General features: G+C 42.2%; 1 protein-coding gene across 1 annotated transcript; it reads left to right on the top strand.

The window, feature by feature from the left end:
- The first annotated feature begins 1,227 nt into the window (after positions 1-1,227).
- Positions 1,228-25,224, top strand: bcan (brevican). Its single transcript, XM_071910128.2, has 16 exons — positions 1,228-1,304; positions 10,992-11,074; positions 12,613-13,005; positions 15,079-15,253; positions 15,798-15,925; positions 16,033-16,326; positions 16,633-17,120; positions 17,169-17,703; positions 18,472-18,905; positions 18,957-19,485; positions 20,901-21,005; positions 21,530-21,688; positions 22,686-22,768; positions 23,293-23,437; positions 24,245-24,427; positions 24,810-25,224. Exons 1-16 carry the CDS (start codon positions 1,228-1,230, stop codon positions 24,929-24,931), a joined length of 3,933 nt encoding a protein of 1,310 aa, XP_071766229.2. The 3' UTR covers positions 24,932-25,224.
- Positions 25,225-25,912: the final 688 nt, after the last annotated feature.

Here is a 25,912-nt window from a genome sequence, read left to right as displayed (position 1 = left end):
AAATGTGCTTACCACCTCTCTCCATCACAGGGTGAGTAAAATGGATGACTCTTCAAAAATGTGTGGTCACCAATTTTGTCTATGGTTGCCTAGAAACAAGTGGTGGCTCAACTTCCCCACAGGCTCAAATCACCCCGCTCTCCCCCTACCTGCTTATGGGGTGAGGTTGACTTGACTTTATTAATTCATGCTAGCAGTAGAGACTGAAACAGCAGAATTTTACAGCAGTCTGTTCTTCAGAGGGACACACAGACAAGACAGGACAGAAATAAAGTAACCTTTATAAAAACAGAAAGAAGTATATATCTCAGAGCGCCCGAAAAATGGTAGTGATGATAAAAGAGCACATTTCAGAATTTTATATTACACACCTGCCTATATTTCACATTGCTGAATTTCATATTGCACACTTGCCCGTAAGGCATTGTTTTAAATTCCTGTTTAAAAATCCTGATTGACCAGTCTAATTATGTGCAGGGTGGAGGTTTTCAGGCAGGTTTGTTTTAGCGCTGATTTCTACCAATTTGTGGTTTCTCGGTGCGATTGCTTCGCATTGAGGGCAGCAGGTCATGCAGTGGATGTCATGCTTTGTCTGCAACTTCAAACCAGTATAGTTTCCATGTAGCAGGATCTGTAACACTTTCCAGTCACTTCTCTGAAGTGAGACTCTCATGGAATAATGAGTGTAGACCAGTGTTGTGTTGCTGTTGATTCCTGTCACCCAGTCTCAAGCATATAAGCCCTTAAAGCGCACAGCAACTCTGCCTAATCAGCTTGTTGCACACATACTACACACACACACACACACACAAGCACAATTCACCTATGAGTCAGTGCTAAAAGCTGCCGTGGCTAACAGCATGAATCTTGTAGCTTATGGACGGCTTTTGTCACTTCTTTAAAAGTTTTGCCCTCCAACACGGAGAGTCAGCGGCGAACAGCGAGCAGGACACGGCCGCTGCGTGATGAATCGTCCCAAATCCTTCCTACGGACCAAACCTTTCTCCCCGCACTCAAAGCACTCTGTACAGTGTTTGCTCTCCATTTCTTTCCCTCCCTCTCTCTCTTTCTCCTCTCTCTCTCTTTCTCTTTCTGTCACCCTATTCTCTGAGAAGTCTCCGTCGCTTCCAGCCCTCCCCGGCTCCTTGCTTCCTGTCAGATTGTGTCTGTCGGGGGGGTTCGGGTTGCCCCTGGAGACGGGCAGAGCGAGTCATTCGATGTGGCACGATGCGGGATTGGTGGGCCGGCGGTGATGGAGGAACTGGTGAGAAGCAGAAAGAGGGGAACAGCGGTGGTCCTTTGCAGTGAGAAAGGAAAGGGGTCCAGCACAGGGGAGGACGTGGTGTCAGGTTGATCCAGCGATGGCTCAGCAAGCGGTTCTGCACCGCATTCTCAAAACCTGAATGACAGAGGCAAGGAGAGACTTTATTTGGCCGGGTGTGTGTGACCGGCTTTGATTATATGAGTACCGCAGCATGTCGGTGTGAGTTTGTACTTCCAGACATGAATCTGCTTTCTGTTCAGTGAATTCATGCTAACTACCCAGTTGTTCTTCTGTTTGCTCCAAATAAACCGCCGTTGCTGCCGCCGGAAATGTAAAACACATCACTTCCTCTGCGTCAGCGGATTTTTCCCGGGAAAGACCCAGATACTGGTGTTTAACAGCAAATGTAAAAACTTTCATGAACTGGGTATAGATTGAATCCCTTTTGTATTATATCAATCTGTGATAGAGAGTATCAAAAATGTCACAGATTATTACTTTAAAGGACCTACACAAAATTCAGTTTACCCAATATCTGACAAGAGGATTGGCACCAAAACCATCCGTGTGCATGCTAACGCTTTAGCATACAGTATGCTAAGTAATCGTAGGCGACTAGTATTATCCAAAGTGTGACAATAAATTGCTACTGGTTTTTATTTTATGGCCTGTAGATTCATAAATTCTGAAAACAAAATCTTCATCCATCTTCATCATTAGTGAAGTCCATTACCAATCAGCAGCACAAAGACTTTAGCTGACTAGCTAACTTTGCTCACTTCCTCTGTAAACAAAACAAGTTACGCTCAAAGTCTCGCGGGAAGAGAGATCTTCTGCCATTGAAAGTGCGTTCTTTATGTTGAATTTTCTGTCTATTTTACCAATCCCACAAGCCTGGCAGGATTAGACATGTCATTATAATGAACTGACCATCCAGCCTTAGAGCTGCTACAAGTTCTCATTTTCTCACTTTTAGCATAGTGCTAGTCGCCTACAATTGCTTAACACACTGTATGCTAAGTGTTAGCATACCGGACTATCTACTATCTACCAGAGACACAGAGATGATTTTGGTGCCAATCCTCTTGTCCAATGTGATCTCATAAAAAGTTGTGAAATGAGCACAAACTCTGAAACACAGATTTACTGTGTACACAAATTATGTGAAAATTATGTTCCTCCACCACGAAATTGGATTCTGTGACAACAGCATGAAGGACATGGCATTTTCAGCTTTCAGTTTGGCTAACGGTTAAGTTTAGGCAACTAAAACAACTTTGGTTAGGTTAAGGTTAAGGTTATGGTTTGGCAACTAAAACAACTTGGTAGGGAAAGGCTTTGCTCATGGTTAAATAAGAAAAACTTTAGCTAAAAATTTTAATTTGACTCACGGTAGAAATTATCTTCGTACAAGCTGGGAATTGAAACCGCACCACACCGACCACAACACCCTGACTTTCCACTGCGCTGCTTCAATGTGACACTACTTCTGTTTATAGTCGTGTCTCCTTCACAAAACCACTTCATGCTGGGAAAACAGAATTTTAATACTTTATATGTCACCAACACTCTGCAAAAACAGTTGTCCAGTGATTTTAACTTGTTTCCAGATCTATCAAGCTTATTTTGTGATATTTTTAGTCAAATTATTTCACTGCACTGGCAGATAATCTTGCTGTTTTCAGTAAATTCCACTTGATACATGCCAGTATGACTTCTTTCAAGAAATCATCATAAAACAATGAAAATCTTGAAACAAGAAACTTTCTCCAAGACAATTTCACTTTTACCAAGTAAATGTCCTGAAACCAGTTACATTCTCCTGAAAAAAAAGGGTTCGACTTTTTTGAAACTAGTAAAATTATCTGCCAGTGCAGTAAGATGATTTCACAAAAAAAAAATTCCTAAAATAAGCTTGATAAGTCTGGATATAAGATAAAATCACTTGACAAATTTGTCAGTTTTTGCAGTGCACAAAATTTGGTGTAACAAATAATTGTCGTGTCAAAAAGTCATGCTCATTTCATGTATTTGTGTGAGATCAGGTTGCTCTTGTCACGTACTGGGTGAGGTGACCAGTCGGCCAAACTCCCAGAAAGTCAGTCTAGTCCTTTAAGAGTGCGGCTCGCTCCCCCCTAGCCTCAAATGACCTTTCCTGGCAAGTTGAGCGGTCAAACATCCTCCCTCTCGGCCCCCGCCGCCTCTCCCTCAAGGTGAAGTCATCGGGTATTCAGCCGCTTGTGATGCCTGTCTAAGCACTTCTGATGTTGCCTGGGATGCGTCCTCTGCCTGCTCCGTCTCCCCAGAGGAAACACACCGCTCTCTCTCCTTGGCGTATGGAAATGTGGTCATGGCGAGAGGCCATACACCCAGAGAGAGACTGTGTGTGTGTGTGTGTGTGTGTGTGTTAAAGAGAGAGAGAAGGAGTTAGAGAGAGCGAGTGAGACAGACAGAGAGAGAGAGAGAGAGTTGATGGTTTGAGAATCAAGGCAATGCCGGATCTCACTGTGTTGTCAGAAAGGTGGAAGATTGATGTAGGTTATAGAGGAATTATCCCAAATCTGCCAATTTCCTAGATATAAAGAGGAGCTGAAACCAGTATGAGAAAAAAGTTGACAGGGAATTATAGGTTGACTGTTGGTTTGCTCATTTACATATTTACCGTCTCATTTATTCAAGCGTTTTAGATTGGATGCTGGCCGGAAATACGCCTTACCACCTTGAAAAAAAATGCTATCTAGATGCATTGTTTTTGTTTTGTTTTTTAATCATATTTGTTAATACATATATTTATACTTTTACACTTTTAAACATTACTTTTTCTGTTATTATGATGTTGGTCATCTTGTTTCTGTTAGGGTTAGTTTGTTTTTCTTTTTCATGATCCTGAACTGCTTGTAACCATGTTTGTAAAGCATGTTGGGTTACATTGTTGTATGAAAAGGGCTATAAAAAGAAAATTTGTTTTGATGTAATATTGGTATTGCAGTTATAGCTCAATAGTTATAGAAGAATAGTAATAGAGACTCAATTGCTGGCCATTTTTAGCTGTGTTGAATCGTATCCATACTCACCCAAAAAATAATGGTTGAAATGCCTGTTGCCATGCATTCAGAATGATTAAAGAGGCATGATGGAGAAATAAATGGGTCCCATTTGGTGTGACACAGTCTTACTGCACATTCATACTGTATTCATGTTGAATTTAACCAAACATTAAAGTAATGAGGGCTTGGATGAGCTTTTGCACCAAAGATGACAATAATTGTCACAGCAGTATTATTTTTTTTGAATACATTTCAGAATAGATGTTATCACCCGTTCTACTCAATTGCTTTTGAATAGAGTAGCACACTTTTGTCATGACTCATTTCTCATACAATAGACACTTTAGGGTGTATTGTATTTTCCATTGCTTTTTCCAGCGCCTTTTTCCATTTAAATCTTATGGATATGGGTATTTATTAATTCATCTGTAGTCCTGTTCAGCGAAATGATTTGAAAGGCCAGTTTTATCCTGAGTGGCACTTCTGTCTTCACAGATTTTATCGTGGATGACAGAGCCAAATTTGGGTATTAAAGGAGAAACCTTTGAGTGATTATTTATTAATCCTGTTTTGATTAGAAATGTCTCTCAGCTGAGACCCACACAACAAACTTTAATTTCCGCCGTCATTTCAAGTTTAATACTCCTTTCATTCGAAGGAAAATTCTCCTTGACATAATTGCGGTGTTTGTCTGTGATTTTCCACTCAGACGCCCAGATTCAGCTCCAACAAGGCAAAGCAACAGCTGAGACAAACAGAGTACGTCTTCCTCTGTCCTCACCGCAGGTTTGCTTGTAAAAGAGCTCGTATAAAAGATTAAAGAGTCTGGATCCGCCTTTTAGAGTCTTTCAGCCTAATTTACTTCCTCCTCCAGGTGAACTGCTTGTTATTCCAGCAGAGGCATCACTCAGACACTCATTTAGCAAATCCCACTCCTCGTAATGCTCTTTTTCCTAAAGTTTTGTGTAAACTAATAGCACTTTCTGACTGCGTCCTTATGGGTATAAACGAACCCCGTCCCGTTTGTCCTGTTTGGTTTCACACTGACAACGTCAAGCGATATCTGTCCCGTTTTGATTCATGACACAACGTTCTTTTAAGGTTCTTGTGAATAGACAAAGGCGCGCGAAGGGAGTAACTATACAGACGACAAAACATAGCTGTGAAACATGTCACTGTTGATTTCTGTTCCTAGTCTTAACACGATTGCTTTCAGACTGATGGGAAACAAACGCGTCTCTCAGTCTGGCTTGTTTGTTTCGAACAAATTGCGATTTCTCTTTCACACTCGTCAGAAGTAACCGTGACAAGAACGTAAACGCACTCTGTTTCGAAACAAGCGGCTGGATAGATGTTGAAGATCAGATGAAGAATAACAATCAACAGCTTCATCCAACACAATCATTAATGACCAAGAACTTATACATTTGATTTTTACTGTTCTAGTATAATATTCCCCCGTTAAAAAAATATAATAGTTAAAAAGTTAAAGATTCTGCTTTGCTTAAAGTTCACTGAGTTTGCAGCATGACTGTGCAATTTAGTTTCCATTCCCCACTGGTCCAGTGGGCCTCCGATCATTTATTCATTTCCCCGAAACGCAGCTTATAAAGTGACACTGGGACACAGAAATGGAAACGAAGGAGTCTTCTTGGTCAGGCAGTGAAATGTGATACTCTGCATTAAAATTTGTTTGGGGATGACAGCAACTCCCAAAGACAGGCAGCAACCAGTGATTTTCATTTCCAAAGCAGGTTTCACTTTAATTTTTGAAAAAAGAAAGGGCAAGCTTGAAGCAACAGGAATCTTTGTCAAACGATTCTTTATAAAGAAAGATAATGGTTGCAGTCTAGTTTTGAGAGTTGCTGTTACCCCACAACCTCATTTAAAGCTACACTGGCAAGATTTTTAAAACTACCGTTGTTTTATCAGGCTAAATCACAAAGTGGGGCAGCAAAAGAGAAGAGCGTCCTATCCTCCATCATTCGCCCTATTTGCCCAAATTAAATTCTGGTGTTGGTATGGACCATAGACTGTAAAAAAAGATGGACGTAGTCAGTTTGATGTCACTCATAGATTTCTTAAGGGCCGTTTTGAAGCCAAAAGTTGGGGTCTACGAGCGGCGCCATGTTGACATTTTTTCGAGCCAAAATTAGCGACCTGTCGATCAAGGGTTGGGTTAGGGTTAGGGTTAGAGAAAACAACCCCGTTTTATAACCGCTATATCCTGTTATTGATGCAATTATTTTGAAAATCGCCATATAGACAAATATAAGAAGAAGTGAAATTAGCTACTGAGACCATAACCTCTTGTCGAAAAAATGTATTGACTTCATATTTTGAGTGAGAAGTTGGGCTGCGGTCCCATTGACTTGCATGGAGTTGGGCCTGGTTTGGAGTCTTTTTGGCGCCGACCTCTAGCGGACATTAGAGGAACTGCAGCTTTCAGCCAGTTCCTTATTGGCTTCAAAATTCGCCCGTGCTTTTGGCCGCTTGGTATCGACACTTCTCTGCCCACAGGGAGTGACAAATCGAAACTCATGTGTCAAATCCAAACTGTTTCCTAAACAGCAGCAGAGAAAGCTGGACTCACCAGTGTTAGATCTTTTCCTCTCTCTTTTCTTTGGTTTCCTTTGGTGTAAAGCATCACAGACCGGCCGGTTGGTAAACATGAACATTTACTGAAGTCACCTTTCAGGATTTCTAGGTATTGAATTTCAAACTTTTCAAACAGTTGCCTCTCACTGCCATTTGGAGCCATTTTGGATAAGGACTGCTGTCCCCAAAAAGCCTTTGTGAACCCAGTAAACCGCTCTGATAGATGTGTTGCTCTGTGTACTTCTCAGCCAGTGATGTGTGCTGGTTGGCTGGAGGAGGACTGGAATTCACAGCTGGGCAGTGAGAAGAAAAGAGAAGAGAAGAGAGGAGAAGAGGAGAGAAGAGAAGAGAAGAGAGGAGAAGAGGAGAGAAGAGAAGAGGAGAGGAGAGAAGAGGAGAGAAGAGAAGAGAAGAGGAGAGGAGAGGAAACTTAAATGATCCCCATGGAGAAATGGGTTGTTGCAGTATAGCAAATAGCATTACAGTACAACAAAGACGAATGAAAGACAAACGGAAAAATAGAACCCACAGAAGAATAAAAGGAGTTGTAATAATGGTAAAGCGGTTAAGTCGGAGGTTGGGCTTTCGTTTTACCCTCCAGGGAGTTTTGGGGGAAATCAGAATTCAGCTCACACTCTCCAGCTCCTGAAGCCTGACTCATGCCAGCTAGAAAACACCAAGGACACACAGGCAGTCACCCCCCCTCCTCCCATTTCTCTCTTTCTCTCTCTCACACACACACACACACACACACCTACATACACACACACACTGGAGCTGCACGATATCGCAAAAAAAAAAAAATCATGTTAATTAAATCAAGTTTTCTTACGTTTCAGTTGTGATACATATAGGGACAAAAGGTTATTCTCCAAACCTTCTTACAAACCTTTAAAAATAGTTGTGTGTGTGTGGTGGTGGTGGTGGTGGTGGGGGGGGGGGGGGCAATTTGGATTTGCTCAGCTTGAATACAGTGAAAGATTTTCTCTGAGATGCAACTTGATTTGAGGGCCGGGGATCACACACAACACAAGAATACCTGAATACCTTTCCCTATGATAGAAAACACTGCAGCCTCCTGTGATTTGGAAATTGCAGTAATCAATATTGTGTTTTTGATGTTTTTTGGATCAATTTTGCAGCCCCAATACACACACACACACACACACTCTGGTCGACATATACTGTACATACAATAGTGACAAATGCCCTTGCCTACCTTTATAACACAGTCACTGGTTAACTCAGCTTCACATTTTCTTTCTAAAAATGTAAGTCATTTATGAATTCAAAGCTACAATGTTTTGAGTATTCTGATATGAGCCCCAGGACACCTCAACTCATCTTGTCATCTAACATGAGGCTGCAGAAGTGAAAACATGCTATCAAACACACCATGCTGTCTGCAACAGGGTCAGTTCAATCACTTCAGAAATTGGAACTTCAAACTCCAATCACTTCAAAATCCAATTCCAAAAGACATTTTTTCTTAAAAACACTGACAGAATTAAGAATTAAGACTCCTATCATGAGCCAGTGAACAGCAGTTTCACTTAAAATTTTGAAGTCGTTTCTAAATTGATTGATATCGATTGAATTGAAAGTCAGTTGCCCTGAGCCCTGACCTGCAAAACCCTTCATTTATTCTAAGCAAAGCAAAACACTGCAGCAAAACTCCGCAACAATCCCTCATGCCTCTAATCGATGGGAATGCCGGATGTATTCTTGGCATTCTTAGTGTTTTCATCGACGTTGCCCATGATGGATAAAGTCATCACCCTGTCTGTTTCCACGGAGCCCGCGGCCAGAGCGATGGGGCCGATATCTGCTCACCGGCTTCTTTACTTTAGCAGCGGCTGAAGTGTGCGATGAAAGTTGGCCGCTCGCCACCGTCTTGTAATCTGCTCTGAGTTTGATGAATGGCTCTGAGCGTGAATCGATACCTGTGTATTTTCCTCCCTCCACAGCGAGCGTCTGCATCCAGCGCTCTGCAGAGAACCTGAGGGAGTCGCAGCTGTCACTGTCTCGCTCCGGAGATCTGTGGTGTTTCCCATGTGTCCCCTCTAGGTCCTGTAGGGTTGTATAGTCAAGGCCACATTAGTCGAGTCCAAGTGGAGTCCAAGACCGGAGCAAACAGAGTCCTATTTGATTGACTTCATTGATTTTATTACCTCCGCCAAGGAGGTTATGTTTTCGGTGCCGTTTGTTTGTCTGTTTGTCAGCAGGATTACGGAAAAACTACTGGGCCGATTTTCATGAAACTTCGTGGAAGGGTGTAGCATGGGTCAAGGAAGAACCCATTAAATTTTGGAGCGGATCCGGATCCGACTCACGAAATTTGCATATCATAGCTGACTGGACTATTGGCCTTGGCGGAGGTCTGCGCTCTCCGAGTGCCCTTCTAGTTTTATTTTGTTTTTACTGTTCTTACAGTTCTCACATTGCAAAAAATGACAAGCTGTCCAGTGATTTTATCTTGTTTCCAGACCTATCAAGCTTATTTCATGATATTTTTGGTCAAATTTTCTCCCTGCACTGACAGATAATCTTGCTGGTTTCAGTAAATTTCACTTGATTCATGCCAATATGACTTCTTTCATAAATCATCATGGAACAATGAAGAAAATCTTGAAAGAAGAAACTTTCTCCAAGACAATTTCACTTTCACCAAGTAAATGTCCTGAAACAAGTTGCATTCTCCTGAAAAAAAGTCACATTTGTTGTAACCGGTAAAATTATCTGCCAGTGCAGCAAGATGATTTCACAAAAAAAATGCTAAAATAAGGTTGAAATAAGCTTGAAGATGAAATAACTTAACAAGTTTGTCAGTTTCTGCAGTGCATTGCTTTTATTTACCGATGTTTTATTACCACTTGTTTCTTCTTTTATTGTTCTTGCAGTTGTCATTGCTTCTATTTACTGTTGTTTTATTGCCGCTGTATCATGTTGTTTGATTTTATGCTGGTCTGTAAAGCACTTTGTAAACCAATTTGTAGAAAAGTGCTATATAAATAGAGTTATTATTAAAGTTAGTATTATTATTATTAGTCAAGACCTAGACAAAAATAGCCAACAAACCATGTTCATTTCTTTTCAAATATAAAAATTATTCTTAAGAACTTCTACAGAGATGTAGGTCTATCTGCATGGAATTATTATGGACTTATCAATGCATAGACGTTTAAGGCCCATTACATACACAGGTTTCTACAGGTGAACCCTTTAAATTGGCTGTAGTTCTGAGTAAAAAAACAAATAAAATCACCCACTTTTTATATTTTGAGATAGGCAGGAAAAAGTCGAGTCAGCATGCAGTAGTGGCTGAGACCAAGAGTCTACAAACAGGTCAAAAAAGAGTTCTTGAGATCGAACTTAACTCCGGCCTTTTTCAACCTGGATCCTATTTTCCCATCTCATCCATCATACTGATCGATCCTCTCAATTGCTTCACTATAGAGCTACTTAACTTCTTGCCCCCGCTGTCCAGTCCAGTCATAAGTGGCCAATCGACACCCCAAAATTCAACCCCAAAAGCACCCAAAGCATGGTCCTTTTCAGTATATTGATTGCTCGCTCTGTAATGAGACATATCAGTTATAAGATGTACAGTATTGTGCATTGTACTGTTCATTGTAGTGGGTAAATACGATGCAAGTAGCTCTATAGTGAAGTAATTGATGAGATTTTGTTCAGAATCGATCGGTATGATCGAAAGTGATGGGAAAATAGAGTCCAGGTCGAAAAGGGACAGAGTTATTACGTTGTTTAGCAGACGCTTTTGTCAACAGTTGTCAAACCAACTGTATAGCACAGTCTTCATCAGCTAAGACTTTAATAGGAATAAGTAGCATTTGTAGAATCAGAGTTTTTATTTTATTTTATTTTATTTCTTAGGGAAAAAGATCGTTACATGAGTTAAGCTTTAAGACTGTGACACGGCTCAAGTACTGCAGTCCTGAGTTCCTAGTCATTTATGTTCAAATGTTTTGTCTCTTTCCTCCTTCTGTCTCACTGTTACCCCCCTCCCCTCATCTGCACCCCCCCCCCCCCCCCCTCCCTCTGTCTTTGTCTTTTACCCACAGATTGGATGTGCTTCTATCTCTGCTGCTGTGTGCCATCTGTCTCCTTGTCCTACCGTCCTCCTCTACCCCCAACCAGGAGTCAGGTACACATCAAACCTCCCCCCACCCCCCTCCCTCCCTCACCGCTCCCCTCCACCACTGACATCCAGCAGTCCATTAAATCATACGCGACCTCTGACTTTTAAGGGTAGCGGGGTGCTCTTTAATCACTTCCTGTCGTTCATTGTTTCTTGCTGACATGCACACTCTGGAAGCCGTTTTCAAGGACATTTCAGTTCCACAGTATAGAAATTCAAGTATAACCGATGTGCCCAAAGGTACGGCCGAAGTGTCTTATCGTGTCGAGAGCACAGTGAAGGCAAAGTGGCGAGACGTTAAAATGGCTTACAGATTTCCACATTTGTTCGACAAATTGGGTCACCGGCCCTCAGAGAAACCTTCTGAACCTACCAGGTCACCTTGTGGTGAAGTGTATTATATTACTGTGCAGGATACACTGTAACACCATAACACCACAGAAGAGGACAGGATCATATTAAAGTCCTGCTGTACAGCTAAATGCTTCCTTGAACCTGAGTGGAAAATTTGACCTTTATAAAAGGGTTTCAGCAAGCGATAAGATATTTTGTCTATTATGATACAACTGTGAATTGTGAAAGTATTTGTGAGATACTTGTATACCTGAAAATTCAGGTATTGACTACTGAATTTGAGAGCGCATTCAGTTAGTAGTGTGAACCAGAACCGGACCGGACAACTGGTTGTTACGTGACGTAAGGCGCAACACTTGTTACGTTACGTAACATTATCACCGTAGTTTGAGATATCAGCACTCGTTTTCCTCCTTCAGAAGAAGCCATTTGCTGCCATTCATTCTTACACAGTATGAAAAACAACTTCCACAGAGCGAGAGAATCCATCACAGTGAACATGAAGCTTTAATTTACAGTTTACAGTTATTTCATTGTGCTGAGTCGAGTGTTTTCATCTCAGCGCTGCGTTACGTTCCGCTCAGCTTCCTGTCAGTCAGCTGACACCACAGGAAGAAATGAAGTCTCCTCCAGGAAATAATCCTCAGAAACACTTTACTGTCACATCCATGGCTTTTTGTCTTTGTTAGCCGGGACAGCAGTTCATTTCTAGCTAGGTTTGACAGGGTAAAGTTTGTATTTTAAAACCAACGAAAAACGAGTAAATACTAAAATACTCGATTTACATCATTTTGCATTGCAAAATGATTGGGGGAAATAACTAGATGTAGACAGAGGTGAATGGGCTATAAATGACACCAGTGTTCTCCTTTAAAGGGGCAATAAGTAATCTATTCCTTTATCGACCTCTATTGGCGACAAGTAGGAATTGCAACAACATGAGAACTAAACTCCTCCCACACAAGTTTCTGACAGCTTGATTAATAACCCTGTTAACCCACAGCAGATATATATTATTGCCATTTTGAATGGGGCAGTAAAAATGTTACTTATTGCCACACACTTATATATATTTTTGTTACAATTAACATTTTGTGGCCCGTGGTCCAACACTGATGTTACGTTTCAGCCCTTGACCCTCCATGTCAGAAAAGTCGAAGCACACCTGCTTTAACGGTTTCTGTCCCCAGATGATTCGAAGCTCCTCCAGGTGACGATCCCCACCGCCCCGCCGGTGCTGGCCGTCCTGGGCGACTCTCTGACGTTACCCTGCCTGGTGTCTCTGTCCCACCCGCCGCCCTCCCCCTCCACCAACGGCCGGCACGCCGTGCTCTCCCTGCCGCGGGTCAAATGGAGCGTACTGACTCAGGGCCGCGAGACGGAGATCCTGGTCGCCCGCGGCGACAGGGTGAAAGTCAGCGAGTTCTACAAGGACCGAGCCTCCCTGCTGAACTACGCCTACTCCCCCGCCGACCTCACCCTGCGCCTGGACAGCCTGAGGCACAACGACACCGGCTTCTACCGCTGCGAGGTGCAGCAGGGCCTGGAGGACGCCGACGACGTGGTTCAGGTCAAGGTTAAAGGTGAGAGAGAGACAGATATGTTATTTATCATAATAAGATATCGAACAGCAAACATAAAAGATAAAAAAGTAAAGGATATTAATAAGAAATCCAAAGATTAAAGGAAGCAATTCAAAATATGTGTTGAAAATTGACTGATTCCCATATTAACATATTGACATGATTCACATTGTTATTTAAAAATATACAATTTTTTTTGTTCTTGCATTTTTTTTTTTGTTACTTTTGCACCTTTTGTAAATATTTCAGTGCTTTTTTGCACAAGTGGATTCCTTCCTTTTTTCTTTTTTTTTTTTTTATCAGTGTGTGTGTTCTTGCTGGGTTATTTTTGTCTAATTCACATATTGAAATATTTCACAGTGATAACTACAGGTTGCTGTTAGATTGCAGCCAAAGCAGATAATCTAGTTGTGGTCCAATGACATTTACAGCCCAGGTGAAATATCAACAACTCAACTTGAAACAAGTGTATTGATCTGCCTCATTTCAAGATAATGTCACTTTCATTCTCGAGGCAAATTGAGCTGCACTGGAAACCTATTACATTATCTCACCCCATTAGCAGATTTTTTCAGTAGTTTTAAGAAAAATACGATTATAAGATTGAATAAAGTAAGAGAAAATCAACACTAAATCACTTAGAGGAGTGCAGCAGCAATTTTCTTCTCCTGTGTGATTTAGTGTTGATTTACTCTTTAAATAACTTGAGATGGACATTTTTTACAGCGTAGTCCTGTGGCACTGACAGCCCAGGCAGTGAGAGTCAACATGTCAGCAGACAGGCTCCGAGCCAGAGAAAAGTGATTTAGGAGAAGTCATGAAAGGACTCAAGGTCAAACAAACCGTCTCCCGCAAAATAGAGAGAAGCTACTGTGCCGCTCATATGTCTGTATCTTTATCATGCAATACACACTCTGCTTTGATGAATTGGGTGTCTCATTCTATGCACCTAGCAAGTAATAGATTATGGATCCCCTGACCACAGTTATTTGTGACCCAATATATCAGGCACTGAATGTTGCTTGCAGTATGATCACAGAAAACACTGAACCCAGAAAGTACAAGACTCTTGTTCTGTGTTAATAAGGCTGGTTTTCCACGACGGCGATGCTTCCCCTGACCACAGTTATTTGTAATCCAATAAATTAGGCCTTCACACTGCATGTTTCTTCCAGTAAGATAAACTATAGGACCCGAAATGCAAAAGACTCTGGCTCTTTTGGGATGGTTTCCCGCTATCCTAAGGCCAGCATCTTTTGTAACACAATTAATCAGGGCTTTGCATTAAAATGTAAAGTGACACTTTGTGATACTTTATCGATCCCAGTAGGTAAATTCTCTTTTCTTTTGCCCAAAGGTCAGGCTCAGCTACAGATTCAGTGTGTTGCTTCAGCACTTCAGCAGGGGGGCAAAACCTGAACCTGGGTCTTCAGGTTGAAGGGCAATCTCTCTAACCACTGCACAGCAAATTTTCATGTTAATAAGTGTTGATTTTTCAGCGAAAATTTTGTTTAATTGACAAGTGTTGATTATTGCTGATCTGGCTGTGAAGTGGATGCTCAAAACTAGCAAATTAACAGATGGATGGGGACTTACTTATATATAAACACTGGCATAGTGTTGATTTTTACACTCTCCAGAGTTAAATTAACACTGATGATTTTGCAGTGTCCTGCCATCAGTGATGCTTTCAGAATGATCACATGAAACGCTGCAAAAAACGTCGTTTAGTCTCATATTCAGCCTTCAAATCTTATATTTCTTAAACCAATAGAAAAATTCTGCCAGTGAGGTGAGATAACTCCACTTGTTTCCAATGCAGTTTCACTTGTCTCAGGAATTTTCTAGAAATGAGTGTCAGTATCTTTAAACAGGTCACAATAAGGCAGGTCACTGCACTACTATCAAGAAAATGAACAAAATTCTTGAAACAAGTTGATTTGCATTGGAAACATTTTTTCCACTTATTTTAAGAAAATTACAATTTTAGGACTCAATAATAGACTAAATGACTTGTTAAGATGGAGATTTTTTTGCATTAGAATTCATAAGACTGTGGTTCTGGGTTAACAGGGGTGGTGTTCCATTATCGTGATGCGTCCAGCCGGTACGCCTTCACCTTTGAGCAGGCCAGAGATGCCTGCAAGGAGATTGGGGCTCAAATTGCCTCTCCAGAGCAGCTCCTGGCCGCCTACCACAGTGGATATGAGCAGTGTGATGCAGGGTGGCTCTCAGACCACTCAGTGAGGTAAGGACCTAAGAGAAAATGGACCAATGTCAAACGGGACACTTGTCACTCGACGCTGGATCAAGTGGCCACTTAGCTTGAATGTTCTGCATTTTGCGTTTTGGTTAAATTGAGTTTTGAGTCACTCAGATTTCCAGCACCCATTTGGCAACATCCCAAATTTTATGCAGCTTTAGGCAAACAACAACACTCTAAAATGTGCTTTGAATAGCATTACCAGGGCAAAGTGCTGAAATGTCGCTGTCTAAGTGGCTGAGGGAGCATCCAGTATGGAGGGCTGATAGAGGGTCTAGTGGACCACTCAGCCGCTTGGCAACTAAGATTTGATATGCTCTCTCCACATCTGCAAATGAGAACACACAGATTAAGTCGTCAAGTGGCTAAGTGGGCAGAAATGTTTGGTTTGAGATCAGGCCAGTGCCTCTTTAGCATTCACTCAAAGAAGTACTCATAGAAGTGATTGTTAGAATAAGAGTACAGCTATTATGGAAGAGGACTCTTTGGGACTTGGTGTTTCAGTGCTGTGGAACATTTCCCTCCATAGATATCCCATCCAGATGCCAAGAGAGGGCTGTTTTGGGGACATGGATGGACTGCCAGGAGTGAGGAACTATGGGCTGTTAGAGCCTGATGAGCTGTATGACGTCTACTGCTATGTGGAGAATATTCAGGGTAACACAGAAAACAACTTAAATCATCCACTGCTCTCGATTTTGATTGCAAATCTGATTAGGCATGGCACATTAACAAACTACATCACATCTTATCCCTATTTACAGGGGAGGTGTTCCATGGCTCCGCCCCCCAGCGTTTCACCCTATGGGAGGCTAAGGCCTACTGTCAGAGTCAGTGGGCGGAGCTAGCCACCACAGGTCAGCTGTACGCAGCCTGGAATGATGGGCTGAACCACTGCAGCCCGGGGTGGCTGGCAGACGGCAGCGTGCGGTACCCCATCGTCACCCCTAGAGAGCGCTGTGGTGGGGGCGAACCTGGGGTCCGAACCTTCTATCGCTTCAGCAACCAGACGGGCTTCCCCGAGGCTCACACTCGTCACGATGTCTACTGCTTCAGAAGTAAGAAAGCGATCCGTCATTGCTAGGTGTAACAGTTGATGTATTTCTATGGGCAGCATCATCAAAGCTAGGCTGCTATACTGCACTTTGAGCTTCTGTATTTCCCAAAATAATCATTCTACCTGTGATGGAAGGTGCCTACTTGATAACTCTAATAACAAAGATGCTATCATAGATGCCCTTTCTTTTTTCTTACGTCCAAGCCAGCTTTCTAGGTAGATGCTCAACCTATTTAGTAGCACAAGGGATAGTTACAGATCCTGGACATTAATAAATAACATTCACCCATTCTATTTATTATTCCAGGCAATAATGGCCCTCACACAGAATCTCCCCAGGATTTCTTGGCTACCGAGCCGGAGGACATTGGCCAGGACATTGTTAATCCGCTGCAGGAGGTCAGCCTCAGCAAGGTGACAGTGCAGGGGGGCGGAGAGGCCCAAGGTGCCCAGACGGCTGGTCCCATCCCAGAGGGGCACGGGGTGAAGCAGGGTCCCGTGGAGGGTCAGACCCCAACGGCGGGCTATCAGAAGGAGCCGCTGTTCACTGTGGACCTTCATCAATCTGTCACTCCCCCATCTGAACATCAGGAGTCCACGTCCACCAAGGATACCTGGGAGCCAGTGGAGGAGGCCAGCTACCCGGAGTCCTATCAACCTGCCCCTGAAGAAAGCCCAGACACAAGCCACCCTGTTTCCCCTCATGAAGAGTCTCACGAAAGTCCAACATCTTCTCCAGAGACGGACGGTGCTGCAACTGTTGGTGAAGAATCCACTCTGCTCACAACCGATGGAGCAGCTCCAGAGAGCGGTGAACCCACAGAGCCTCATGAGATTTCTGAGAACAACCACGAGACTGAAACCCTGGACGCTTCAGGTGTCAACGCGACATCTGGAGCCGATGCCGGTGAAATGCTCAACAACTCTTCAGAGGTGCATCGGGAAAGTGATTTGCCCGTTTCACAAGAGGACCACACTGAAGATGTCCACTTGGAGCACACAACTGAAACTGAGCTGGTCTACCAAAGCACCGCTCACGATGTGTCAGGAAGGCCAGAGGAGGCCAGCGCTGGTGGTGCTGAGGAGACGTCAGTGGTGGCTACTTCGCCCCACGATGAGGAACCGGGCATCCACTCCACCACCCCGTTCCCGTACTTCGACAATACGACACCGGAGAACCCTCCAACAGAAGAAGACTCTGCAGAGGAGACTGCAAATCCTCTCCCAGATGAGGACACCAACATGTTTGATTCATCTGTTAATCCAACAGTGGAGCACGATGGCTCTGCTGCTGAAGAAACAGAAAATCCGGTCACTCAAAGCCCAGTTGATATGGACACCAATGACAACTCTGGACTGGTCCCTACCTCTGAGTCTAGTAAGTATATACATTGAATATTAGGGCTAGAGTGATATATCGGGCCGACATTGGGCTTTTATTAAATAGATATTCAGATATGGTCCAGTCATGCAATCTACTTCCAATATGATGGAGGTTCCTCCCTGACCACAGTTACATGAAAACACTCTGCAATGAAATGTATTTCCTTTACATATATTTTTCATTTAATTGTTCAATAATGTTTTTGGTAAATTAATTCTTATTTTAAAGGCAGTATTGTATCCCAGAGTTTCCCTACCATTGAATAGGTGTGGTGGGTCTCCCTGCGAGTTTTAGTGTCCTATGATGTTCTAAATGCAGTTTCAGAGGATTTTCCATCTTAACAAAAATACAAATCTGGATGAAAGACTGAATTCTTGTATTTTTTTTGGCAATGGTCACATTTAATGATATTGAATATCAGCTATCAGCAGCTTCAACACAAAAACATCGGTATCAGGCTTCAAAAACCCAGATCAGTTGAACCCTATTGAATGTATGAAATATAAAGGCCTACACAGCATGACAATGCTCTGTTGCGCTACTTGTAGTTTTGTCAAATTATATTTATTGCATTTCTCAACTTAAAACCCATTTCATAGTGCTTTAGGACCTTAAGCATTTTTTAATCATGACTTTTCAATGTCTTTATATCCTTGCTGCTGCAATGATCCATTTTCACATCAAACTACAAGGTGCTCTTGAACTTTCCCGTGGGTAGATATGTTTACACCTAGAATTTTATATGATCCCTTTTCTTGACAGGTTATGATCCTACTCATGAACAGTCAGGCGTAACGATAGAGTCTTCCTCGCCCGTCGACCACGGTGATGAAGAGTCTGACGGTGCTTCACTGGATCCAAGCACCTCCACCGACCAGAATGAACACATCGACCCTGCAGAAATCCCAACTGTAGAAGTCATGACAGTCACCGATGACTCAGGCTCCAGTGAAGAGAGTCCTGTTCAAAAGAATGATCTGGTTACTTTATTAACATCCCCTGTTCCTGTAACCCTGTCTCCCCCATCTGCTGAGGTGGAGGCTAGCTCCGCAGGTGAGTTCATTACCTTCATCCCTGAAAGCAATGCTACATCTGGGTCTGAACTTGTGGAAGAGATCCGGCATAAAGTCGAGCAGGAGGGATTAGGACAAGGCCCGGAAGTATTCCTCAGCACCACCCAGAATATCACAGACACAGCCTCCGGACAGGGGGAGAGCGCGGACGGTGAGCCTGAGGGGAGCGGAGAGGAAGCAGGAGAGGAGCATCCAGAATCAGACGAAGGATCGGGTGAATCCTCGGGGGAAAGCCCGGGGTTGAAACCAGAGCTCCTGCTGACAAACCCAACTCTCTCAACAGACCGCGGATCTGAGGGAAGTGAGACGGAGTCGGGCACCGATGCGCCATCAGCAGAGATAGAAATCACACTTCTCCCTGCTCTGACCTTCAGCCCCGGCTGGGAATCAAGGCCTCCCCCCACTGTACCCCAGGAGTCCCGCTCTGATCTGGAATACAGCGCAGAGCCGCCGGTTACTGAGGAACATGATGAGGTGTCTAAAGAGCAAGGGGTCATAGCGGAAGACCCCACCTCGTCCCCATCTACAGAGGAACCAGAGGAGACCGCCAGTCCGACCCTCACCACAGACCACGATGATGATTTGGCTGTGACCGCTGCCACCTTGTACCCGGAGGATCTTGAAGAAGAAGAAGAAGAAGAAGAGCAGACTACCATAGCTGCAACACCGCCTGCCAGTAGAGTGTCTGCTGCAAGACAGGGAGGCGTTTCAGGTAACGGCTCAACATAAAAATTGCATAATTTGACAACAACAAAAACATCAGTCGTAGTGTAAGTACACTTGATTGTTGATTTTTGGGGGGTTTTACCTCTCCCTCCAAACTGCTTAATCAGGAGAAGGATTTGCATTGCATCTAAACACCTCAAGCTGACTCAGCCCAACAGAGGGATTAGCTTCTCAATTTGGATTAATTCTTGGAGACTAACACACAGCAGGTTCTCACCGGGAGTCTCTTCACTGTGCTACACAAGAGGGGTTTCATTCCAAAATGCTATATATCCATTTTTAGACTAGTTTAAAAAATATAATCAATTCCATCCTCAACAATGGTAGTATCTGGGGGCCAAAAGTCTTAAAATTGCTAATAATTAAAATGTTTTTCCAGAATTTATTTCATGTGTGCATTCATTTTGTAAGGGTAGGTGTCACTTTTATCAAGTGGTGAATATCTAATCTAATCTGGAATAAAAGTCTTCACATGCTTGGTCGCTTGAATATTTGTGACTCAGCCTTAATCATAATGAGGTAAAAGTGACTGTACAATGAAGACAACTTCAATAGTCCTTTTTATTTGAAATTCTTTATGAAGACAGAGATATATCATTGATACAATTTCAATTTTTAACCCAGTCATAATGTTTATTCACTTTAAACATAATGTGTACATAATGTTCAACATGAAATAGAGTCACATTTTTCATCTGAAAAGCTGATTTGGGTAGTTTTAGAAAGACAATTTGAACCTCTGAAATATCAAAAACTTTGGTTTTATAGCTTAAGCATGAAATGAAGCATTCTGGGAGGAAAAAGCAAGACAGTAACTCATTAACTGTGATGGCCCTACCCTTCCATCACATTTACAATATTTAAACTTCACAGTCTACAGAGGTTTTGAATGAAGCAATGAAGTGTTTTTGGATAAGCAATATTTTCAAATTACCATAATATGATTTAGAACCAAAACTAGGCTGCATAGTGCTGCCGCTTTAAAATTGCATGAAATTGTTTAAGATATTGAAACTGGAGCATAAACAATACTGCAGCTTCTGGAGGAATGGGTCCCATCCCTGATGTAACAGCTCCCTCTGGTGGTCCCTCCCTCCAGCTCAACAAATGAGGACTTTCATTTCAAAATTAGATATTCACCATTTGAAAAAGTGACACCTACTCTGATAAAACGATTGCTGGCAAAATGTTTGCTGGCATTTATTTAACCATTTTTTAAATTTTTTTTTTACAAAATAGTGATATTTAAGAAAATCAGCTGGATTTTTTAAAAATTGAGCAATGAATATAAAGTGTAAATTGTCTTTTCAGAACAGATATATAGCATTTGTTGTTTTACATTGCCTGGAGCTCTGTTATTTACTAAGTAACACCATGTTCACAATGCCTTAGATTCCTGCCTGGAGAACCCTTGTTTGAATGGAGGGACTTGTGTGGACGGGGGAGCGACACGGTGCCTTTGCCTACCTGGTTATGGAGGAGACTTGTGCCAAACAGGTGCAGTAGTACCTACTATTTACACTGCTCCATATGTTGTAATTTCCTATTTTATGTTCTCTCTAAACATTTAATTTAATTATACACACAGTGTACAAAGTAATAGGAAGACCTTCACCTAGTTTAGTTTGGCAAACCATAGAAGTGCATTGCAAAAACACGATAATAAAATACAATGGTAAAAAACAAAGAAAAAAATAAAAATGTATGCTGCTGAGATAAAAATGAAAACACTCCAAACAAGCAAAAATACATTAAAAAGCATTTGCATCTTTGCTTTGGTTTCCTCAAAACTTCAAAATCTCTCTTTAACCTGTCTCCTCCCTTTCGTCTACATCTCTCCTTTCTGACTGAAATGGATTTAACAGATCATATCTTTCACTTGAACTTACCTACTATTTCATGGACAAAACAGGTCTTCCTAGTGTTTTATACCCTTGATGTATTTTGTATTTCTGTGTTTTTTTGTATGTATTTCTCTCTGCTGTTTGACTGCCTCTCCTCTGATTCTCCGTCCCGTTCAGACCTGGAGGCGTGTGAGCCCGGCTGGGACAAGTTTGAGGGCTTCTGTTACCGTCACTTCACCAAGCGGCAGGGCTGGGAGGTGGCCGAGCAGCACTGCCGCATGTGTGGAGGACATCTGGTTTCTCTCATGACCCCCGAGGAGCAGGACTACATCAACGGTACTGTTGGCTGAAGAATAGCATGCTCACAGCCGCAGATTGGAGTTTTAGTTATGGAAATGTTTCTCAGAGGCAGAGCTGCTCTGGAGGCAGAAATAATCTCATTGGTTGAGTTAAAACTCTTTTTCAGAGCGCAAGTTAGCTAACTGGCAAACTTGAATAGCAAATAGGGAACTCTGGTATAAATATAATAAAAATATAAATGGCAATGACTGCTTTTTTTCATCCATTCATGACCATGGCATTCATGATCTTCATGGCCACCCACAGCACCTATTCAAATTCCACTTATGCTTATGACTCTCCATTACATCTCTAACCACCAGGCCACCCAAACATCCCTGTAATTCAAACCCTTCTATAACCTCAAGAACTGAGTCGGTTTGTTTTAAAAGTTGTGTGGTCCAGAACAGACACAACAACTGTCTTTCATGTCTCACCCCTCACTGAGTCGGTTTATCCAGAAAATGTCGTGGTTGTGATGTTGATGTTGGTGTTGGTGTTGCGTCTGGCAACAAGGCGATGAGATAATTATCTCACATTCCTCTGGTGGTGCCCGCCTGACTCTGCGGGTGGTTGCCATGGAGACTCATACTGTATGTTTAGCAAGTGCAAAAGAGTTTCATAAAATCCCAAAACCGTTTGTTAGAGGGCAGTATCATAATTTAAAAAGCAGGGTTGTAGAACTTGAGTCTTGATCAATTGATTGATTTAAAAAGTTGACCATATATTTGGCAACAAATATATTAGGCTACCATCAGGAACTGTATTATTAGAACAAAATCCCGCAATATTTAGTTTATCCTTCCAATTAAATGTGGTCTTGAAAATGACTTGGCTCAGTCTGGTCTACTACTTTTGGTCTTGATTTTGACTTCGATTTGAACCCATTTCATCTTGGTCTTTACTTTATCTTTACTACAGCCCTGTTCAGATACAGTGACCCCTCTCTCTTTTTCTCCCTTCTTTTGTTCTCCTAACGTCTGCTCACCTCTAGACAAATACAGAGAGTACCAGTGGATCGGACTGAATGACAGAACCATTGAGGGAGACTTCCGCTGGTCGGACGGGAACCCTCTGGTGAGTGTTACTCAGTCAAACTGTTGCACTAAACCTCCAGTGTATCTTGCATTTTGCTTTTATATTCTCTCTGGTTACAGCTTGAATACTGTCAGACCTGGGTGAAATAATATTTGCAAATAATCCTTGATGTTGGTTTTAACTTACTGGCAGTACCAAAAGTGTGTGGTTTACAATTCAGTAAGTTCAATTCAAGTAAGTTGTCAGTCACAGAAAAGTATAATAAATTGACTTTTCAAATACTTTCTTATCATTGTCTAAGCTTCCTAGTGCTCATTGTCTCACCCATCTTCCACTCTAAGCAGGCTAAACAGATGTCTTTTTGCAAATAATATACAACAGATACAAAAATCCAAAATATATATTACAACTGGAAGAATCTGGTATGTTTACTGGCTCTCATCTGCATGTGAACTGTGTAAGTGCTCAGACTCAATCTCAACAACCTCTACCCCACCCTACTCTGCTGTACTACACTCTACTGTACTCTCTCTCTCCCTTTGCTCGCTCCCTCTCTCCGCCAGCTGTATGAGAACTGGTACAGAGGCCAGCCTGACAGTTACTTCCTGTCTGGTGAGGACTGTGCGGTGATGGTGTGGCACGACAGCGGCCGCTGGAGCGACGTGCCGTGTAACTACCACCTGTCCTACACCTGCAAGAAGGGCACCTGTGAGTACACCTCTTTTCTCTGGTCTGGGTCCTTCTCCAGTGCTTCAGTGAAACTAACTAGTTAGTAGATGCTAGAGGATTGCTAGTGCCGTCTGTTGTCTGAGTGTTGTGGCTCGGACCTTGCACTCCTTACAATAGAGCCACGGGTGCCACCATCATTAGTTGTGCATGACTCCCAAGTATTTGGAGACAATTCTGATTCTAATGGTGGAAGTCACTGGAATCGACTCTTCAGTTCCTATAGAATAAACTATTGGGAGCTATTGAGACCAATGCGGCACCCAAAAGGCGAAGTAAGTAACTTAATTAAGTAAAGTAAGATGTGAGATGTAAGTATAGTAAGTAACTATTTCATGAGTGAATAGCCTAAAGCTAATTCGTAATACTTTAAGGCTTCTCTCGCATATTCCACAAGTCACTTTGTCATCTTTTATTTCAAAAAATTGCCACACTGAGGAAGTTGCCATAGTAAGCACAGGTTTCTCTGACAGACCAGTGACTGAGCATTAAACTATGCACATAATGCCCGCTTCAGCAGCTGAATAATAAGTGGCTTGGCTCTTGACCAATTAGCTATTTTATGTAAAACAAAAAAAACATTGTTGAAAAAGCAGAATTGAGAGATACCGCTGTTCTGTTCAGAGTCATTAATTGGCTGCTAAAATGTACATGCACTAATTAAATGGAAGTGTGCTAAAGGTCGCTCTCAACCATTTTAGTTACCCTTCCCGATAATCTTTAAGGCTTTAATCATGTGATGTTTTCATCTCAGCATGGTGTTTTTCTTCTTTTCTTCTTTGCCTATAGCCTCCTGTGGCGAGCCGCCCGAGATTCCCAACGCAAACCTCTTCGGTAAGAAGCGGCTGCGTTATGAGACCAACGCCAAGGTGCGGTACTACTGCGAGGAGGGCTTCCTGCAGAGACTGAACCCTGTTGTCAGGTGCCTGCCCAACGGCCAGTGGGAGGAGCCTATGATTACCTGCACACCAAGTAAAGACCCAGAACTACCGCTGGTTGACACAGATTAGCCATATGCATAATACAACAGAGATCACATATCTGTAACGTTAACTGTACAGTTGATATGCTTTGAAATGATAAGACTTACATGTGTGTTAATGGTTTCTTAAAAGTGAAGCCTGTATTATAGAATATTCTGAATGTGTCATGCAACATTAAAAACCTAAAGTGTGACAGTTTCATAATATAGAAGCCTGAAACCGCTATTGTTTAATGTTAAATATGTAAAAACAGACCCTAAATAATTCTCATGCTTGGCATTTTTAATAAAGCATGACATATGTACAACTTTCCCTGATAGGTATAGTAAAGGCTGTGATGATTTATTTTGCTATTTCCCCCCCTGCTGTAGCCCATTCGATGGATGAAGAGTTGGTGACATCACCTCCTTCCCAGCATGAAGACGTCATGGAGGTCGACACAGCCACGGAGAAATCCACTCCACAGTTCTGGGACATTAAGTGGAGTATCTAAACCCGTCCTCCCCTTTCTAACAGTATCCCCCCTCCACTTTCCCCACTTTTCCTGTGTTTCAAAGACTATCCAGCCCATTCCCTGCATTCAGATGGATCCATGCAAGAGTGATCTTCTCAAGTCCGGGGTTCCTACAGTCGATGGAATCTGAAAATTGTGTTTTCCAGGCATGGAGAAGTGATGGAAAGTGATGCTAAAGGCTAGAAGGTTTTGGAAATGTCATGGAAATTTGTTCATAATCACTTGGCCAGTTGAAAATAAAGTTTAACACCAAGCCTGGCTGCTGGTCGATGTTGACGCCCCTGGAAGAAATGACACTCAAAAAAACAAATTCCCAGAGTACAAAAGTCCTAAGTGATGGCTGTAGCTAGCTACAACAAAACTTGAAACATTTCAATCAGAGAATCAAGAATAACAACAAAGAAGTAGCATTTGATTGTAGAAATTCACAAATATTAGTCATGGGGATTGCACTCTTTGTCATGAAATAGTCATAGAAAAAGGAAAATGCAGGAACCCTAAGTTCCTGTGCATCTCTTTCCTTAGGCACATTCATCCAGTAACATCAGGATATGTTGATGTTTCTCAAAGCCCTTTCTGATCATACTTAAAGTGTGAGTTGATCATGTTAATGTAAGTTTTCTAAGTCCCCATCACCTAACTTAAGTCCATTTTAATGCATTATGTGTCCCATTAAAATAGGTTTGATTAGGTGATATGAAGGATTTTGTTCCAAAATGCTACATGTCCATTCTGTTAAAATGTAGGCAACCTGAGATTCAGCAGTATTTCAAAAACAAATATGATTCTGTCCTTGACAACATAACTATTTAACAGTAAGCTATAATGTGCTTTACTTTCACAGTCAGCAAGCGTTTTGTAAGTGAAGATATCTAGTTTTTGAAATGGTGGACGTCTCATTTTGGAATGAAACTCTTCATGTATTTTTGACGAGTGCAGCAATGAAACATCAGCCTGTTC

This window comes from Centroberyx gerrardi, chromosome 12 (genome assembly GCF_048128805.1).
Source record: "Centroberyx gerrardi isolate f3 chromosome 12, fCenGer3.hap1.cur.20231027, whole genome shotgun sequence".
NCBI lineage: Eukaryota > Metazoa > Chordata > Actinopteri > Beryciformes > Berycidae > Centroberyx > Centroberyx gerrardi.
Note: the sequence above shows the minus strand (reverse complement) of the source record. Positions and strands in the feature narration are given on the sequence as shown.

What these genes read in the sequence shown, in the direction of transcription:
- bcan (XM_071910128.2), top strand. Translation starts at nt 1,228, where the DNA reads ATGCGGGATTGGTGGGCCGGCGGTGATGGAGGAACTGGTGAGAAGCAG. An exon ending in GGTCCCTACCTCTGAGTCTA is followed by an intron (nt 17,704 to 18,471) that starts GTAAGTATATAC and finishes TTTTCTTGACAG; the next exon opens with GTTATGATCCTACTCATGAA. An exon ending in AGGAGACTTGTGCCAAACAG is followed by an intron (nt 21,006 to 21,529) that starts GTGCAGTAGTAC and finishes CGTCCCGTTCAG; the next exon opens with ACCTGGAGGCGTGTGAGCCC.